General features: G+C 38.6%; 1 protein-coding gene across 3 annotated transcripts in view; it reads left to right on the top strand.

Annotated features, from left to right (window-relative positions):
* The window catches only part of GALNT1 (polypeptide N-acetylgalactosaminyltransferase 1), a 132,553-nt gene that overhangs the window by 62,741 nt on the left and 55,365 nt on the right, over positions 1–14,447 (top strand). For all 3 annotated transcript variants that reach the window (XM_036009154.1, XM_036009155.1, XM_028524318.2), the window contains 2 exons: positions 382–623; positions 10,219–10,393. In XM_036009154.1, the coding sequence (XP_035865047.1) occupies positions 485–623; positions 10,219–10,393 (314 nt within the window). In that variant the 5' untranslated portion in view covers positions 382–484. The remainder of the gene's footprint in view (positions 1–381; positions 624–10,218; positions 10,394–14,447) is intronic.

Raw genomic sequence — 14,447 nt, 5'->3', positions numbered from 1 at the left:
CTACAGTAGTTGACTAGAAGACAGTTAAGTCTCATGTGTTTGATGGATAGGAGATAGTAGCTTGCTGTTGTTTTAATTTGCATTTTCCTAATTACAGTGAGTTGAGCACTTTTCTTCATGTTTACTGGCTAGTGAGGTTTATTTTCTGCCAAGTGCCTATTCCTTTACTTACTTTCCCGTTGGGTTGTTGTTGTATATTGATTTGTAGGGGTTATTTATATATTCTTTGATATTATTAATTTTTATGTATTTCACAAATATTTTTCTAAGTCTGATTTATAAACATATTCTTCATAGTAAAATTTCATAGGCATATTACTCTTACGATTTTCTATATTCTGAATTTTTAAAATGTTTTTTTTTTTCTTTTTCTCTCTATAGGTTATGAATGTGATTTCTGATGAAACTGGATTGGAAATATTTTCATGATCTTTGTATATTTATATATATATATTTTAAAACTTTGCATTTGACTTAAAGTGCCATGAGAAAATTTGCATATTGCAAGGTGGTCCTAGCCACCTCCTTGATTTGGGTACTCTTGGATATGTTCCTGCTGCTTTACTTCAGTGAATGCAACAAATGTGATGAAAAAAAGGAGAGAGGACTTCCTGCTGGGGATGGTGAGTGACACTTTAGAATAAAACAATCGATTTGATAAGTATTTCACTGGGTTTTTTGTTGCTGTTGTTAACTAATTTGGGTAGTATAAAATTTTAACATTTCTATATTAATAGTAATCCCTGCTTTCCTATATATAATGATCACATTTCCAATAATTCTCTAGTGGGTTCTTCCATACAGTTAAAATTATTAAAGTATCATGTATAGAATTGCTAAATTCAGTTTTTGTGTTCCGTGTTAAATGTAGTTAATTTTCTGGAATTTATATTACAGTACCAAATAATATAAGATATCTCATAATTGGAACTATCAAAATTGTACAGATTGGTCCAATGCCATAATGCTGAGTGGAGCATTAAAATTGTATTACTGGGTATCAGAAGATTATTTCTCCTACCTTCCCATCTTGGTCCTAAGGGAAAAAGTCATGGACAGATGTGATCTGGAGCATTCTCTTGATGAAAGGAGGAATAATAATGCTGTACATAGCTCCAGGTAACACTTCTAGGGAGGGCTTTTAAGAAAAAAAGGCTATAGAATAGGGGCTGCAATGAGAACACTACAATATTTGGTGTGGGAGACAGGAAGCACAAATATGAAGGGTCTAGGTAAGATGTACCGATATTTTTGGCAGAGGACACTAGAAAAACTCAGTTTAAACTCCTTGTGTTTTGCAAACAAATGCTGCCTTTATTTATTTATTTATTGTTTTAAATAATGAAAATGACTTTGCATTATGAGTCAGTAATTTAGCTATTCTTGGCTCTGAACTCTGATTAGTTACAGAATATCTCTTTGGCTCTACAGTAATTCTATTTTTAGGAATTATGTATAAATGATTACTATTTTAACACAAGTTTTATTTGAGTAGCCACATTTAAATATCCCTAAAATTTATAATCTAAGTTATTTATTTGTATTGGTAAGTGTGCTTGCTTATTATAATATTTATAGATGGAATTGCATAACCAGCTCTGTTTACTTCATTTTGGGACATTTGCCTAAAAACAGGATCAGTCACCAGCACTGGACTCTAGTAATACCTAGGTTAACCTCTAACTTTTAAATTTCACTTTCCCCATAAGTTTTAATAAAATACGTTTTTATTCAAAGTCATCCTGTTTGCTGACTTTCCTGGTTTACTTTGTGGTCCTGCTGTTTAGTAACTTTGTTGAATGGCGAAGTGCTGCTTCCTGATCTGTAACTCCCTGTCTACATTTAAATCAAAGGCAGGTATTACCATTCACCAGTAAGAGACTAGGATGTTTTTTCCCTAAGAGAACAGATTAACTTTCCCCTCATCCCACCTTAATTCACTGGTATTTATAGTGGGAGTTCATGGTGTTCTGTCTTACATTTGAAGGCATGGAAATGAGAAAGAATGGGACCTGCAGTGCATGAAGATCCACTTGGTAAATGTTTTAAAACTGATTTGTGCTGGGCATTGTAATAGGTGCTAATAATAGACCCCTGTTTGACAGTAACAACAAAAATACAAAATTTCTCCCTTTGGGAACTTGCAGTCCAATAAGAGAAAGAATAGTGAAATACTGACATAAATAGCATAGTGGAGATATGCATAAAAGCAGAAAGGAAGGAATGCCTTGGGGCATCTGGGGAGGTGTGCAGAATGGAAATTTGTTGAAGCTAGTAATATCAGGGTTAACAGATGTTCATTAGGTTTAATGGGCAAGCGGAACACCTTCCAAGCAAAGGAAAGAAGCATGTGCAAGGTAAGCAAGTGTGAGAACAGAGTTGATAGATAGGAGAATGTGAAGAAAGTGCAGATGATCTTGGAAGGTTAGAAGAGGCCATATCACAAAAGGTCTTTATGGCATGCTAAGGGTTTTAGACTTTATCTTGTAGGCCTTGGAATGCCATTGAAGGAACTTAAACAAGGGAGCAAGTAACTTGATGGGATCTGGACTTTCAGAAGAAGTTTGGTGGTTGTGTGACTGATGTACTAGAAGAGAATGAGACAGCAGAGATCAATTGTGAGGTAGTTGTGAAAATTTGGAGAAGTTCTTGGCACCTGCACTGAAACGACACCAGAAGTAGAAAGGAAATAAAATACATGAAAAGTATGTAAATAGTGGTATTTATAAAATGTAGTGAGCCATTGACTATAGGTCCAAGATGACCCTTAAGTCTCCCTGTTTGGATGACTTCATATGAGGTGGGGACCCCCAGGGGCTCAGAAGCTTTGATGACAAGGTGGCTGGATGTGTTGGCTTTAGGATATTTCACTCTGAGGTGTTGGCAGCGATGCTCTGTGGTCCAGAGTGGTTGAGGGTGGGCACATAGGCAGTAGTAGGTTAAGTCTTGTCTGTTCATGCGATTGCACTGGGAGCATATGTAGAGTTAGAAGAGATTGACCCAGTTTTGGAGAGCCTCAAGGAGCCTCAGGGAAGGAAGAGAGGCCCCTTAGGAGCTCAGAGGTAGAAGGAGAAGCCAGAGTGAGTATGGTCATGGAAACCCAGGAGTGGTGTTTGTTCAGAGATTTTACCTGAGACAAAGACCAGGTATTTCTGATATGTTTGGAGCAGGGTAGCTTCTGACCCTGGCAGGTGCCAGTGGGTAATGGAGATGTGTAGCTTATTCTTTTAGAAAGCTTTGACATGAAGAGAAAGGGGTAGTCAAATAGTTAAAAGAAAGGAATAGAGCCAGGGTTGGTTTTCTGTGTATGTATGTATTTTCTTATGTGAGTTTAAGGAGAGATTTAAAATATAAGGAAAAGAAGTAACACTTGAAAGAGTGAATATTCAGCAGATGAGACTGTGGTGTCAAAACCATAAAAAGAGGATTATCCTTGAAGAGGATTCTAAGGTTAGTACAGATCGAAAACCACTGGTGGCATGAGTATCAAAGAAAAGGGGTAGTTATTATACAAAGTGCAAAGTAAGGGAGAGATGGTCTGGAAGTAACAATGTGGAGCTGTAAGATAGCATCATTACCTCTGGGAAAGGAGAATGACCAGTTTTCACAGAAAAGGTGATTAGAGTTAAGCCTGGAGTGTAGATGAGGAGATAGGACATAAAGACGTTTTTTAATAGCCGGGGGGTGTCAGGATGCTTATAGAACAGACCGAGAAGGACACCTGTAGTGAGAGGATGCGAGCAGGGCTGAGCAGTAAGCCAGAAAGCGAGTAAACAGCTAAACAGAAAGTGTTTGAGAGGCTAGCAGTTCCAGATGGGGCCTTAGAGCATGCTTGCAGCTTGTGACTTAGACAGCCTTGAGAGGTTGACAGGAACGGGGAGGACAATGATTTGGAAAAGGGGGACAGCTGGTGCTAAGGAAAAATAGGCTGAAAAATCTGCTCTTCTGTGAGGTTTCAGTGCAGTGGAAACTGAGAGGTCCCAAGTAACTTCAGAGCACTGAAGTTATTAAGGATCTCAACAGGTGAGGTTGTGGAGGTACCTCCAAAGGGATCTTTCACTGAAGGTGTCGGGAGAGCGTGGCTAGGTAATGGCAGTAGGATTTGGACCTTTGGGATCAGCAAGTACAGTCAGTGACCTAGAAGAAGGTAGGTCTGTTTTGATACAGTATGTAAGGTCTCCAGGATCTTCATTTTCTATGGCATTTGCAAAACCAAAACAAACAAACAAACAAAAACAATGAGCAGATATAACACTCCAGGGTAATTATTTCAGTATCATAAGGATCTCATTTCCGAACATTCTTTGATCTGTTTTACAGTGCCAATTTGGTAAAATTTACCATAGTATGTTCTGTATAGTGTGAATAAAGGTGTTCTATTTTTAAGTACTGGGTTGGCTAAAAAGTCTGTTTTTTTTTTCCATAAAAGACACATTTTCATTTCTACCAATAACTTTATTGATTTGTATATTTTGAGTATGTCGCTATCTCCCAGGTGGTATAACTTTGATTGTTCTCAATTAATGTCTCAATTTGATCACCGTCAACTTCACCTGGTCTGCCCGACCATGGAGCATCGTCCAGTGAGAAGTCTCCAGCATGAAACTTCTCAAACCACTTTTGACACATTCGATCAGTCACAGCACCTTCTCTGTACACTGAACAGATCGTTTTTATGTTTCAGTTGCATTTTTACCTTTCTTAAAGTAATAAAGCATAATGTGCCAAAAGCGTTGCATGTTTTCTTCCATCTTCAATATTAAAATGGCTACACAAAAATTCACCAATTTTGATAAATTTCTTTAAATGCATGCTGATATGACAGCTGTCACAATGCAGTGTAACAAAATTGTTTCAAATGAAGTAGACAACTAAGTGTTCCTGAAACCATCTTATGGGAAAAAAGGCAAACAAACTTTTTGGCCAACCCAGTAGAACAGACTGATTATCCTTACGATAATGCTAAAGGCCTCTTATAAGATAGTTATTAATATATTTAACAATCTTTTAAGATTCTTACATTTACTTACTTGCCTACTTCAAGTACTACAGCAGACCTGTCTTTGGTGATTATAGAAGTGTTGGTTTTTGTTCTTCTGAGTAGTTCTCTCTCATAGTTTTATATTTGTATTTTATATCCTAGGGAATATTATACTTGATTTTCATATCATTAAAATGTTGATGGAATCAGGTTTTCATGTCCATATGCTAGACTTATTTCAACTGTCAAACATTAGAAAACCTATGAGAACATAGTTTATAGAAGAAACTTAATGATTAAAAATTTTAAAATACTGTTCGTAAATGCTTTCAGAAACTCCTTATTACAATTTCTTTTACATCTTTAGAGCTTTATATACCAAACACATGAATAAATTGAACATGAAATTGGAATGATGGTTGAAACTGACAAGGATGTTGAGGTAGCAGAAAGTTGTCAGTGAGTTTATTATATATAATATTTTGGGCTTTTTTAAATCAGGTAATTTTCTATGTTATATCAAATCTTACATACCTTTGTTTGTAGATATTTATTGTTTTATATACCACTAAAAGAGCAAAAACATTCTAGTTACCATTGTAAGCCACATTCCATTCACATATTAAAATATGTGTAAATAGCAAAAGGAAAAACATTTTGGAAGAGGTAAAATATAGTGCATAACAACAGTAAAGATGATAGTTGTGTAATAAGGTAAGAAAATTCTTTGGAAGAAATGATTATAGCCTTTTATTGTTTTTTTCCTCCAAAACAGTGTCATATAACCTTATACATCTTTATTCTACTTCCATAAGAAAAATCTATTTTTGTTTAAAATAGATTATAGGTGGTGTTCTATATAAGTTAACCCTCCAGAACTGAGCTATGATGATGTTTCCATTTTAACTTGTCTTTAAAGAGCCATCTGATACTGAAACAGGACACAGGTAACTGGAACATACTTATAGTCAGGGCCACCAGATGTCTCCCATCTTTCTGTCACCCGTGCTGTGCCTGGAAGGTGATTGTCACTTCCAAAATTGTGCTGCTTTCTGTTGACTCCCCAACATCCCAGCCCCCAAATCTGTTGGTTGCTCTTTATTTTCAGAGATAGATAAGTAAGTAGAATTGATTCTAAGAGTTTTATAATTTTCAAACTTTTAAAAGCTTGTATGGGCATTGCACTTCCGTTACATGTCATATAGTTTTTATTACACTTATTGAGAGTTTTTAAAAAATTCTGTCAACCCTTATATTTAAAGAACTTGCTGGGCAAACATCAGGCAGAATTTGTTTTTGAAAACTACCTTCCGTGGGTTTTCAGTAATTTTTAAGTTATTTCCTAATATTTTCACATCCTTCAGTTTATTCCAAGAGTGGGGAAAATTATTTTATACATGTGTTTTTTGATGGTTCTCTAAAATAGATGTTTATATCCTAGACAGTTGTTAAAGACACACTGATGCTGCAGCTTTCATGTTGGTGGGTTGCTTTGTACCTCCATCTGAAACAGTCTTCCTGTGGGCTGGCTGTACCAGTTAGTGCTGCTCTCGGGCGGATGAAGCCCGAGGGGAGAGAGCTGGTTTGCTTACTGCCTTGATGTCTCCATTTTTGTGCAGAGATTTTTGGGGGATGCCTAAAGAAAAACTGCAGGAAAATAAAACTTTCAGTTAAAAAAGAAAGTAATGTTCCAACCATGTTTTCTTCCCATTATTGTCTTCACCTTATAGTATATCCATTCTTTTTAGATGGGAAGTTTAACACACTTTTATCCCAATTTAGTACATCCTAGAACCTGTTCTTCTTGGAATGTTTTTAACATCTCAAAAGCATATAACAAGAAAGATTTAGGAATCGCTGATCTGGAATACTACTCTTTATGTATATATGAAGGTATAATGTTACTTCTGATTAGAAGTATCTTTCATGATGCTCCACCTTGCATGATGCTTATTGTAATGTTCACTGTTACCAATTCTAGAATTTCATTTCTACTTATTTTCTTTTTAAAGATTTTTTACTTATTATTTATTTTTTTTAGAGAGGGGAAGGGAGGGAGAAAAAGGGTGAAAGGAAGGTTAATGTGTGGTTGCCTCCCACATGCCCCACACTGGGGACCTGGCCCAAGACCCAGGCATGTGCCCTGACCAGGAATTGAATCCATGACCCTTTGGTTCACAGGCTGGTACTCAATCCAGTGAGCCACACTAGCCAGGACTTTATTTACTTTCAATAGTGCTGTTACATTATTAGTTCAGCATATAGTTATAAAACTCATGTACAACACTATGCTAAACTCCACAGAAGGTACATAAAACCCCGGCTAAAAAGAGATCATAGCCTAATGGAGGGTTATGGTAAGACAGCTTTAGCAATCATGATAGTAAGAAATAGCAGTTGGGTGCTCTGCCTCTTGGGAGCATGCCCATGCCTTTCGTCCCCCTCAGTCGTACATCTTTATTTTCTCTCCTAAACTCTGAGGGTCCACACAAAACTTGTAACCAGGAAGGCAGTGGCAGCCTGTCTCAGGTCAACCCCCCCCACCCCAAACCTCTCTCCAAGGCCCCCTTTTTCTTTTCAGTGAGCTGACAGCAGCCCCTCATAGTTCACTTCTTTCCTGAGATGTTTCTGAAGAGCCAAAGTAGCCCCATCCAGGCTCTCTCCCTAGCTTTAATAAATGTACTCTCAAAAAGAAAATAGCAATTGATTAGAGATATAAGAACTGTAGATAGACCGACTTCCGGCAAGATGGAGGAATAGGTGGACGCACCGTGCCTCCTCGCACAACCAAGATTAGAAAACCAATAATTTACAACAATAATTTACTATAAGAATAACGCCCAGATCCGGCAGAGGATTTATCTGAATGGAAGTCGGGCAGCCAAGAAGCTGAAGTAGACGCGTTCATCCGGACTGGTAGGAGAAGACGAGCTGTGCGGGCGCGGGGCTGGCTCGGGTCGGCGGCTCGGAGGTCGGGGGAAGGTTTGGCGCGAAATCGGCGCAAAAGCCATCGGGGGTACAAGAAGGCAGCGGTGATCCCTAAGTACGCAAGCTGCGGCTGGCAGACCCAGAGGGGTAGCGATTGTGGACCAGGGCAGAACTCGCGGCCCAGAAGCCCAGACAAGGGTCTGAGTCCAGGGGAACGGAACTACCGCCATTGTTTTCTCCCGCCTTGCTCCCGCGCCCGCCCCGCCCCCACATATAACGTCACAATCTAGCGACTGGGGTGCCCAGCCCCGGTGAGCACCTAAGGCTTCGCCCCCCACCGTAACAAGAGCAACCAGACGGGAAAAAAAAAGAGGAGAGACAGGGGGGGAAAAAAAAAAACAAAAAACTATGTTTTCAACAGAGCAGATCAGTCCCCCAGGACTCATCCTTTTGAGCAACCAAGAACTAGCCAATCTATCAGATGCGCAGTTCAAAACACTGGTGATCAGAAAGCTCACGGAACTGGTTGATTTTGGACGAAATTTAGATGGAAGAATGCAGATTACCATAAAACAGATGCAGGAAGACACGTGGAGGAGAGCCAATAGTGAAAGGAAGGAATATGAGTCTCAAAACAATACAGTGGACCAGAAGGAAGATAGAATCAACCAAGCAGGAAAGCATGATGAAATAAGAATTCAAAAAATTGAGGAAAAGATTAAGAGCATCCAAGACACCTTTAAACGTTCCAATATCAGAATTATAGGGGTACCAGAATCGGAAGGGGAAAAGCAACAGATTGAGCACGTGTTTGAACAAATAATAAAGGAGAACTTCCCCAATCTGGCAAAGGGAACAGTCTTCCAAGAAATCCAAGCAGCTCAGAGAGCCCCAAAGAAGTTGGACCCAAGAAGAAACACACCAAGGCACATCATAATTACATTAGCCAAGGTAAAAACGAAGGAGAGAATCCTAGAAGCAGCAAGAGGTAAGTGGACAGTAACCTACAAAGGAGTTCCCATCAGACTGTCAGCTGATTTCTCCAAAGAGACCTTACAGGCAAGAAGGGGCTGGAAAGAAATATTCCAAGTCATGAAAGACAAGGACCTACATCCCAGATTGCTCTATCCAGCAAAGCTTTCATTTAGAATGGAAGGGCAGATAAAGTGCTTCTCAGATAAGGTCAAGTTAAAGGAGTTCATCATCACCAAGCCCTTATTTTATGAAATGCTAAAGGGACTTACCTAAGAAAAGAAGATAAAGAAAAGACATGTATAGTAAAAGGACAGCAAACTCACAAATATTAACAACCACACCTAAAGCAAAACCAAAAGAAACTAAGTAAACAATTAGAACAGGAACAGAACCACAGAAATGGAGGGCACATGGAGGCTGAGCAGCAGCGGGGTGGGAGGAGGAGAGAGGGGGAAAAGGTATAGGGAATAAGTAGCATAGAATGTAGGTTGAAAATAGATAGGGGGAGGGCAAGAATAGTACGGGAAATGTAGAAACTAAAGAACTCATAAGTATGACACATGGACATGAACTAAAGGGGGAAATGTGGGTGGGAGGGGGGTACAGGGTGGAGGGGAGAGAAGGGGGGAAATGGGACAACTGTAATAGCATAATCAATAAAATATATTAAAAAAAAAAAAAGAACTGTAGATAAAATGATGTGGTAGTCAAGAGTAGTAAGTGGACCGATTCAGAAAAGTTACAGGCAAGAGAAACCATTTTAGTTGGGCCTTGAAAGACAAATCGGTGTTTGGTATTGCAGAGCTGGGAGTGGGAAGGAGATGCGAAGGGAGGGGACCTGTGTGAGCCACAGCACCAAAGCAAGAATATGGTGTACCAGATAGGGCACCAAAAGCAAGGCACTGAATATGGGGACAGTAGTAAGTTGCTATTTGACGGAGGATGAATTATGGGGAGAGGGTGTCGAGAGCCTAGCACAGCAGGTGGCTTGTTTGGCAAGTTAGGTTAAATTTCAAATTGAAGAGATTAGACTTTAGGAGACTCTAAAAATAAGGAAGCCTTGTTTCCAGGGAGGTTAATGTGGTACCACTATTTGAGATGGGTATACCAAGGTAATGCAGTGATTCAGGTGAGTGGTGCCAGGTGAGAAGGTTTTAAGTCATGACACTGACGTGAAGTGGAGGACAAGGTAGCTCCTAGGAGGTGTTAGAGGCGGGGAGAGGATGGGCTCAGAAATGACTGTCATTGCTGACATGGTTTAAACTCATGTTATTAAACAGAAACACTATTCAATTGCTATAAAATTGTTAGTTAAGTTTTCTCCTTATTTTTAGTTCTAGAGCCAGTACAGAAGCCTCATGAAGGTCCTGGAGAAATGGGGAAGCCAGTTGTCATTCCTAAAGAGGATCAAGAAAAGATGAAAGAAATGTTTAAAATCAATCAGTTCAATTTAATGGCAAGTGAGATGATCGCCCTCAACAGGTCTTTACCAGATGTTCGGTTAGAAGGGTAAGTACTTAGTGTGGTCCTAATAGTGTTTAATGTAAATGAAAAGTATGTTCTGAATTCCTAATAAATTGCATGTTAGTGTTAACTGTTTCTGAAGTGAATGCTATATCACTAATTTACTACTTACCCCACTGAAAAAATAATTAAATGGTGATAAAATAATACTTCAAGTTACTGTGGATCATTAGGACTATGTATTTCAGGTTTTGGAAAATAACTATTTATCTTAATAGGTTAAGATGTAGGAGGTTTTAAACTTATTATTACCAAAATATTCATATTATCTACTTTTTACAAGAGATTCTTTTGAGTTTTCTGTAACTTAAAACAGTGAAGTATGTAGTTATAAGTACAGGCTACCAAATTTTTATATACGTATATACCTGTCATCCAAATCAAGATGTAAAACATTTCCACCAGCCCTGAAATTTCTCTTATGTTTCTTCTCAGTCAGTACTCCCACCCAAGAGGTCACCTTTGTTTCCACCCTCCTAATCATAGAGGAATGTTGTCCTTTTTTTTGAACATTTTATAAGTGGATCCATACAGAATATATTCTTTTGTGTCTTTGAAATCTATGTTGTTATATATATCGGAGGTTTATTTGAACATTAATAGATATTTGGGTCGATCCCACTTTTCAACTGTTAATGAATTAAACTGTTGTGACATTTTTGTGTGTCTCTTTTGGTATGTATTGAGGGACTTAATACATCAGGACTTAAGCTACATTTCTATTTGGTATGTATTGGGGGAAAGAAATGGCTTATGTGTTTATATAGATTAAAACATGCTGCCAAACATTTTTCCAAGATAGTTGTACCAGTTTACACTTCTACCAGCAAAATACACTGCTCTATTCAAAGAAGGTAATACAAAGCATCTGGACTAGAGGACAACAGGCACAGTTAAAAAAAAAAAAAGCAAGGGAACTGTAGAAGACACTAGTGAGTTGAGTGAGTTTATACATTGCTGAGACCCCTAACTACCATGCCATCTATGGCTCCCATCAATGCCAGATCTGTGCCTTCCCATCTAGGCAAGAGACTGGAGGATCTTTCTCAACAGAATTGGACTAGCCCTAGAGAAGAAAACATACACCAACATCAGAGATTCTGCCGTTTATGGCACAGACTAATCACCCTGGTAGAAAATCATAGTCCAGTAAGCCTCACTCTTACATTCAGAGCTTACATTCAACTTTTTGATCATCCATGTGTAAAACAAAACAGATAATCAAGAAACACTAGACATCACAGTAAACCCTCAAAAATGAAAAGTATAGTTTAAAGCAAACAGAAACAGTAACTTGAAGAAACCAAAGATTATTCAGGGAAAGGGCTACTTATAAAGAAATAATTAGTACTCTCAATGATAGAAGAATACATATTACAACCATAAAACAAGAATAGGATACTATTAAAAAGGATACACGGAGAGAACCAACTAGAGCTTTTGGAAATTTTTTAAAAAGAAGTAGCAAAAATTCAGTAGCAAGTTGGGAAGAAATCTTCCACGAAGATGGGCCAAAGAAACAAAGTGATGGGCAATAGGGAAAAGCAAATGAAATTGAGGGGACAATGGAGGAAGACTAGTATTTGATTAATAGGAGTCTCAAAGAGAACAACAACAAAATGTTGGGGAGTGGAGATTTATCCACAAAATTTCCCAGATCTGGACAGCCCTGGTTTTCAGAGTGAACGAGCCCGTCATGTTTTCAGGACAGCAGATGAAAACAAACTGGGCCCAAGGCACTGTGAGTTGTAGAACACTGGGGATCCTCCTACCCAGAAGACCTATAACTTAGATTTTTTAATGGAGAAACTATAGATTTCTCTAGAGAAGAAAGCAGGTCACAATCAAAGGATCTTTAATCAGAGTGTCTTCCAACTTAGCAGCAGCTCTGGAAACAGGAGCAAAATTCTAAAGGAAAATATTGCTCAACCTAGAATTTCATATTCATTTAAACTTCCAATCAAATGCACAGGTTAAATAAGGACTTTTTTGGAAATGCAAGGTCTCAAAACACTGAACTACCACACATCTTTCCTCAGGAAGTTCCCTGAGAGTGTGCTGTACCAAATAATGAGGTAAACCAAGGAAAAGGAGGCCACAGGATGCGGAAGACAGGAGACCCAACGTGTGTGAGGGATGCTGGGAGTCCCTGGAGGGTGGTGAAGGGAGAGCCCTGGGCGAGAGTTGTGTGGGCAGAGAGGCAGCCTGCCCAGACAGAAGCGGGTTAGAGCACACACTTGGGTAGAGCTCTGAGATGCTGACATCGTATTTTGGAGAGTTGAATGTCTTTAGAAGAGATTTGCACACTTGGTGGAGAATATGCAATTGAATTACTAATAAGTACATAGAAAACCATACCAAGGAAAAACTTAACACAATCATTAACTCCAGGGAAAGCTTTTAAAAATTGTTTAGAGAAAGCAAAAATAACCATAGCTTACTGCACGGCAGAGCCGTGAGTGAGTCATAATAAAATAACCATTGAATATTGTGCCTATAAAAATTAAACTGACAGGATGCAGCGTGTCTGTTCAGCAAATTGGTTAAGTGGTGATCAGTCAAGAGAGGCTTCACTGTAATCTCAGGTTTTGCAAGCTATGTATACTTTCCTGAACAATTTAGGAATTACTGAAGAAAGCTGGAACCTTCAGGGACACCTACAGTTAATATTTTAACAACATCTATGTTAAAAAGAGTCTTAACTATTATTTTTTCTTATAGAGTTATTTTTGTAATTTTAGTAATCCCCCTGAGCACATAACCACTCAACACATTTTATTAAGCATTTATGTTTTTTAAATCGTTTACATGTCTCTTGAAGATACTGTTACTAATTAATAGCCTTGAAGTATATTAGAAGTCACCAGCTTTTGGACTGTGAACAACTTCACTATGCAAAGAACAGTGTTTAAATGGTGTGATTCGTACGCCTGAGCACTGGGTTTCTTGCTTGGTGAGAGCTCCTGTACTCTGACAAACTCTGTCTCATGTATGCTCCCCCTGTACAGTCCTTCTGGCCAACTGCTGGGCCTTCGTGGGACTGGCTGCTTGTGACAGAGAAGGGGGCATGAAGTTACTGCTACCCGAGTAGCCTTTTTATAGCTTCTTGTTCCATCTCTGTGCTGGTATTCTTTTTTTAAAAAAAATTCATTATGGAAAATATCAAATGCATACAAAAATAGAGAAAATAGTATAATGAACCCTCATGTATTCATCACCTGCTTCAACAATTCCTAACAGCTTTGTATTGCACTTAGATGTCCTCCTCCAGTCTCCATCTTCTGGTGTCGATACCTCTGTGTGGTGTCTTTCTATGTTGTTTTAGGGCTGGTCAGTAGAACCAATAGAACACAGTACAAGTGATGAGTGTCACTTTCAGGATTAGGTTATAAAATACACTGTGTTTTCCAATTTGGGCTTTTACTCTCACTTTGATCTTTGGCTCTAGGGTAGACTAGCCAACATGACAGGAGCATCCCTGTGGTTTATTGCCTTTTGTGATCACCCAGGTGAGTGAGATTAGGAGCAGGTTCCCCAGTCCTGGGCGAGGACATAGCAGTTGTAAATATTATATGTTCTGAAAGATAAGGGCTCATTTAAAAAAAGAGAAATCATGGTACCATTTTCATACCTAAAAAATATTAACAGTGATTCCTTAATAACATGAAATACCCAGTTAGTGTTCAAGTTTCCCTAGTGGTGTCATGTATTTTTCTCTTTTTTAAAAAATAGTGTTTGTGTCAGGATCCAAACAAGGTCTGTACGTTGCAACCTGTATATATGTCTCTTAAATCTTTTTTTAGCCTGCAGGCTCCCCCTGTATCTTCCTTTTTCCCCTTACAGTTTATTAAAGACCAGGTAGAGTGTCTTGTGTCTTTCCTCAGCCTGAATTTTGCTAACTGCATCACTGTGGCATCATTGACTGTGTTCCTCTGTTCTCTCTTTCCTATGGAGTGGTTGGTTAAGGATGTTTCATACTGATATCTTCGAAGCTAATAAATTGTGTGCATGTGGTAGAAAAGGCCTGAAAACTGGTCCA

Source organism: Phyllostomus discolor, chromosome 9 (genome assembly GCF_004126475.2).
Source record: "Phyllostomus discolor isolate MPI-MPIP mPhyDis1 chromosome 9, mPhyDis1.pri.v3, whole genome shotgun sequence".
Lineage (NCBI taxonomy): Eukaryota > Metazoa > Chordata > Mammalia > Chiroptera > Phyllostomidae > Phyllostomus > Phyllostomus discolor.
The sequence above is the reverse complement of the archived record's forward strand: the minus strand, read 5'-3'. Positions and strand labels throughout refer to the sequence as shown.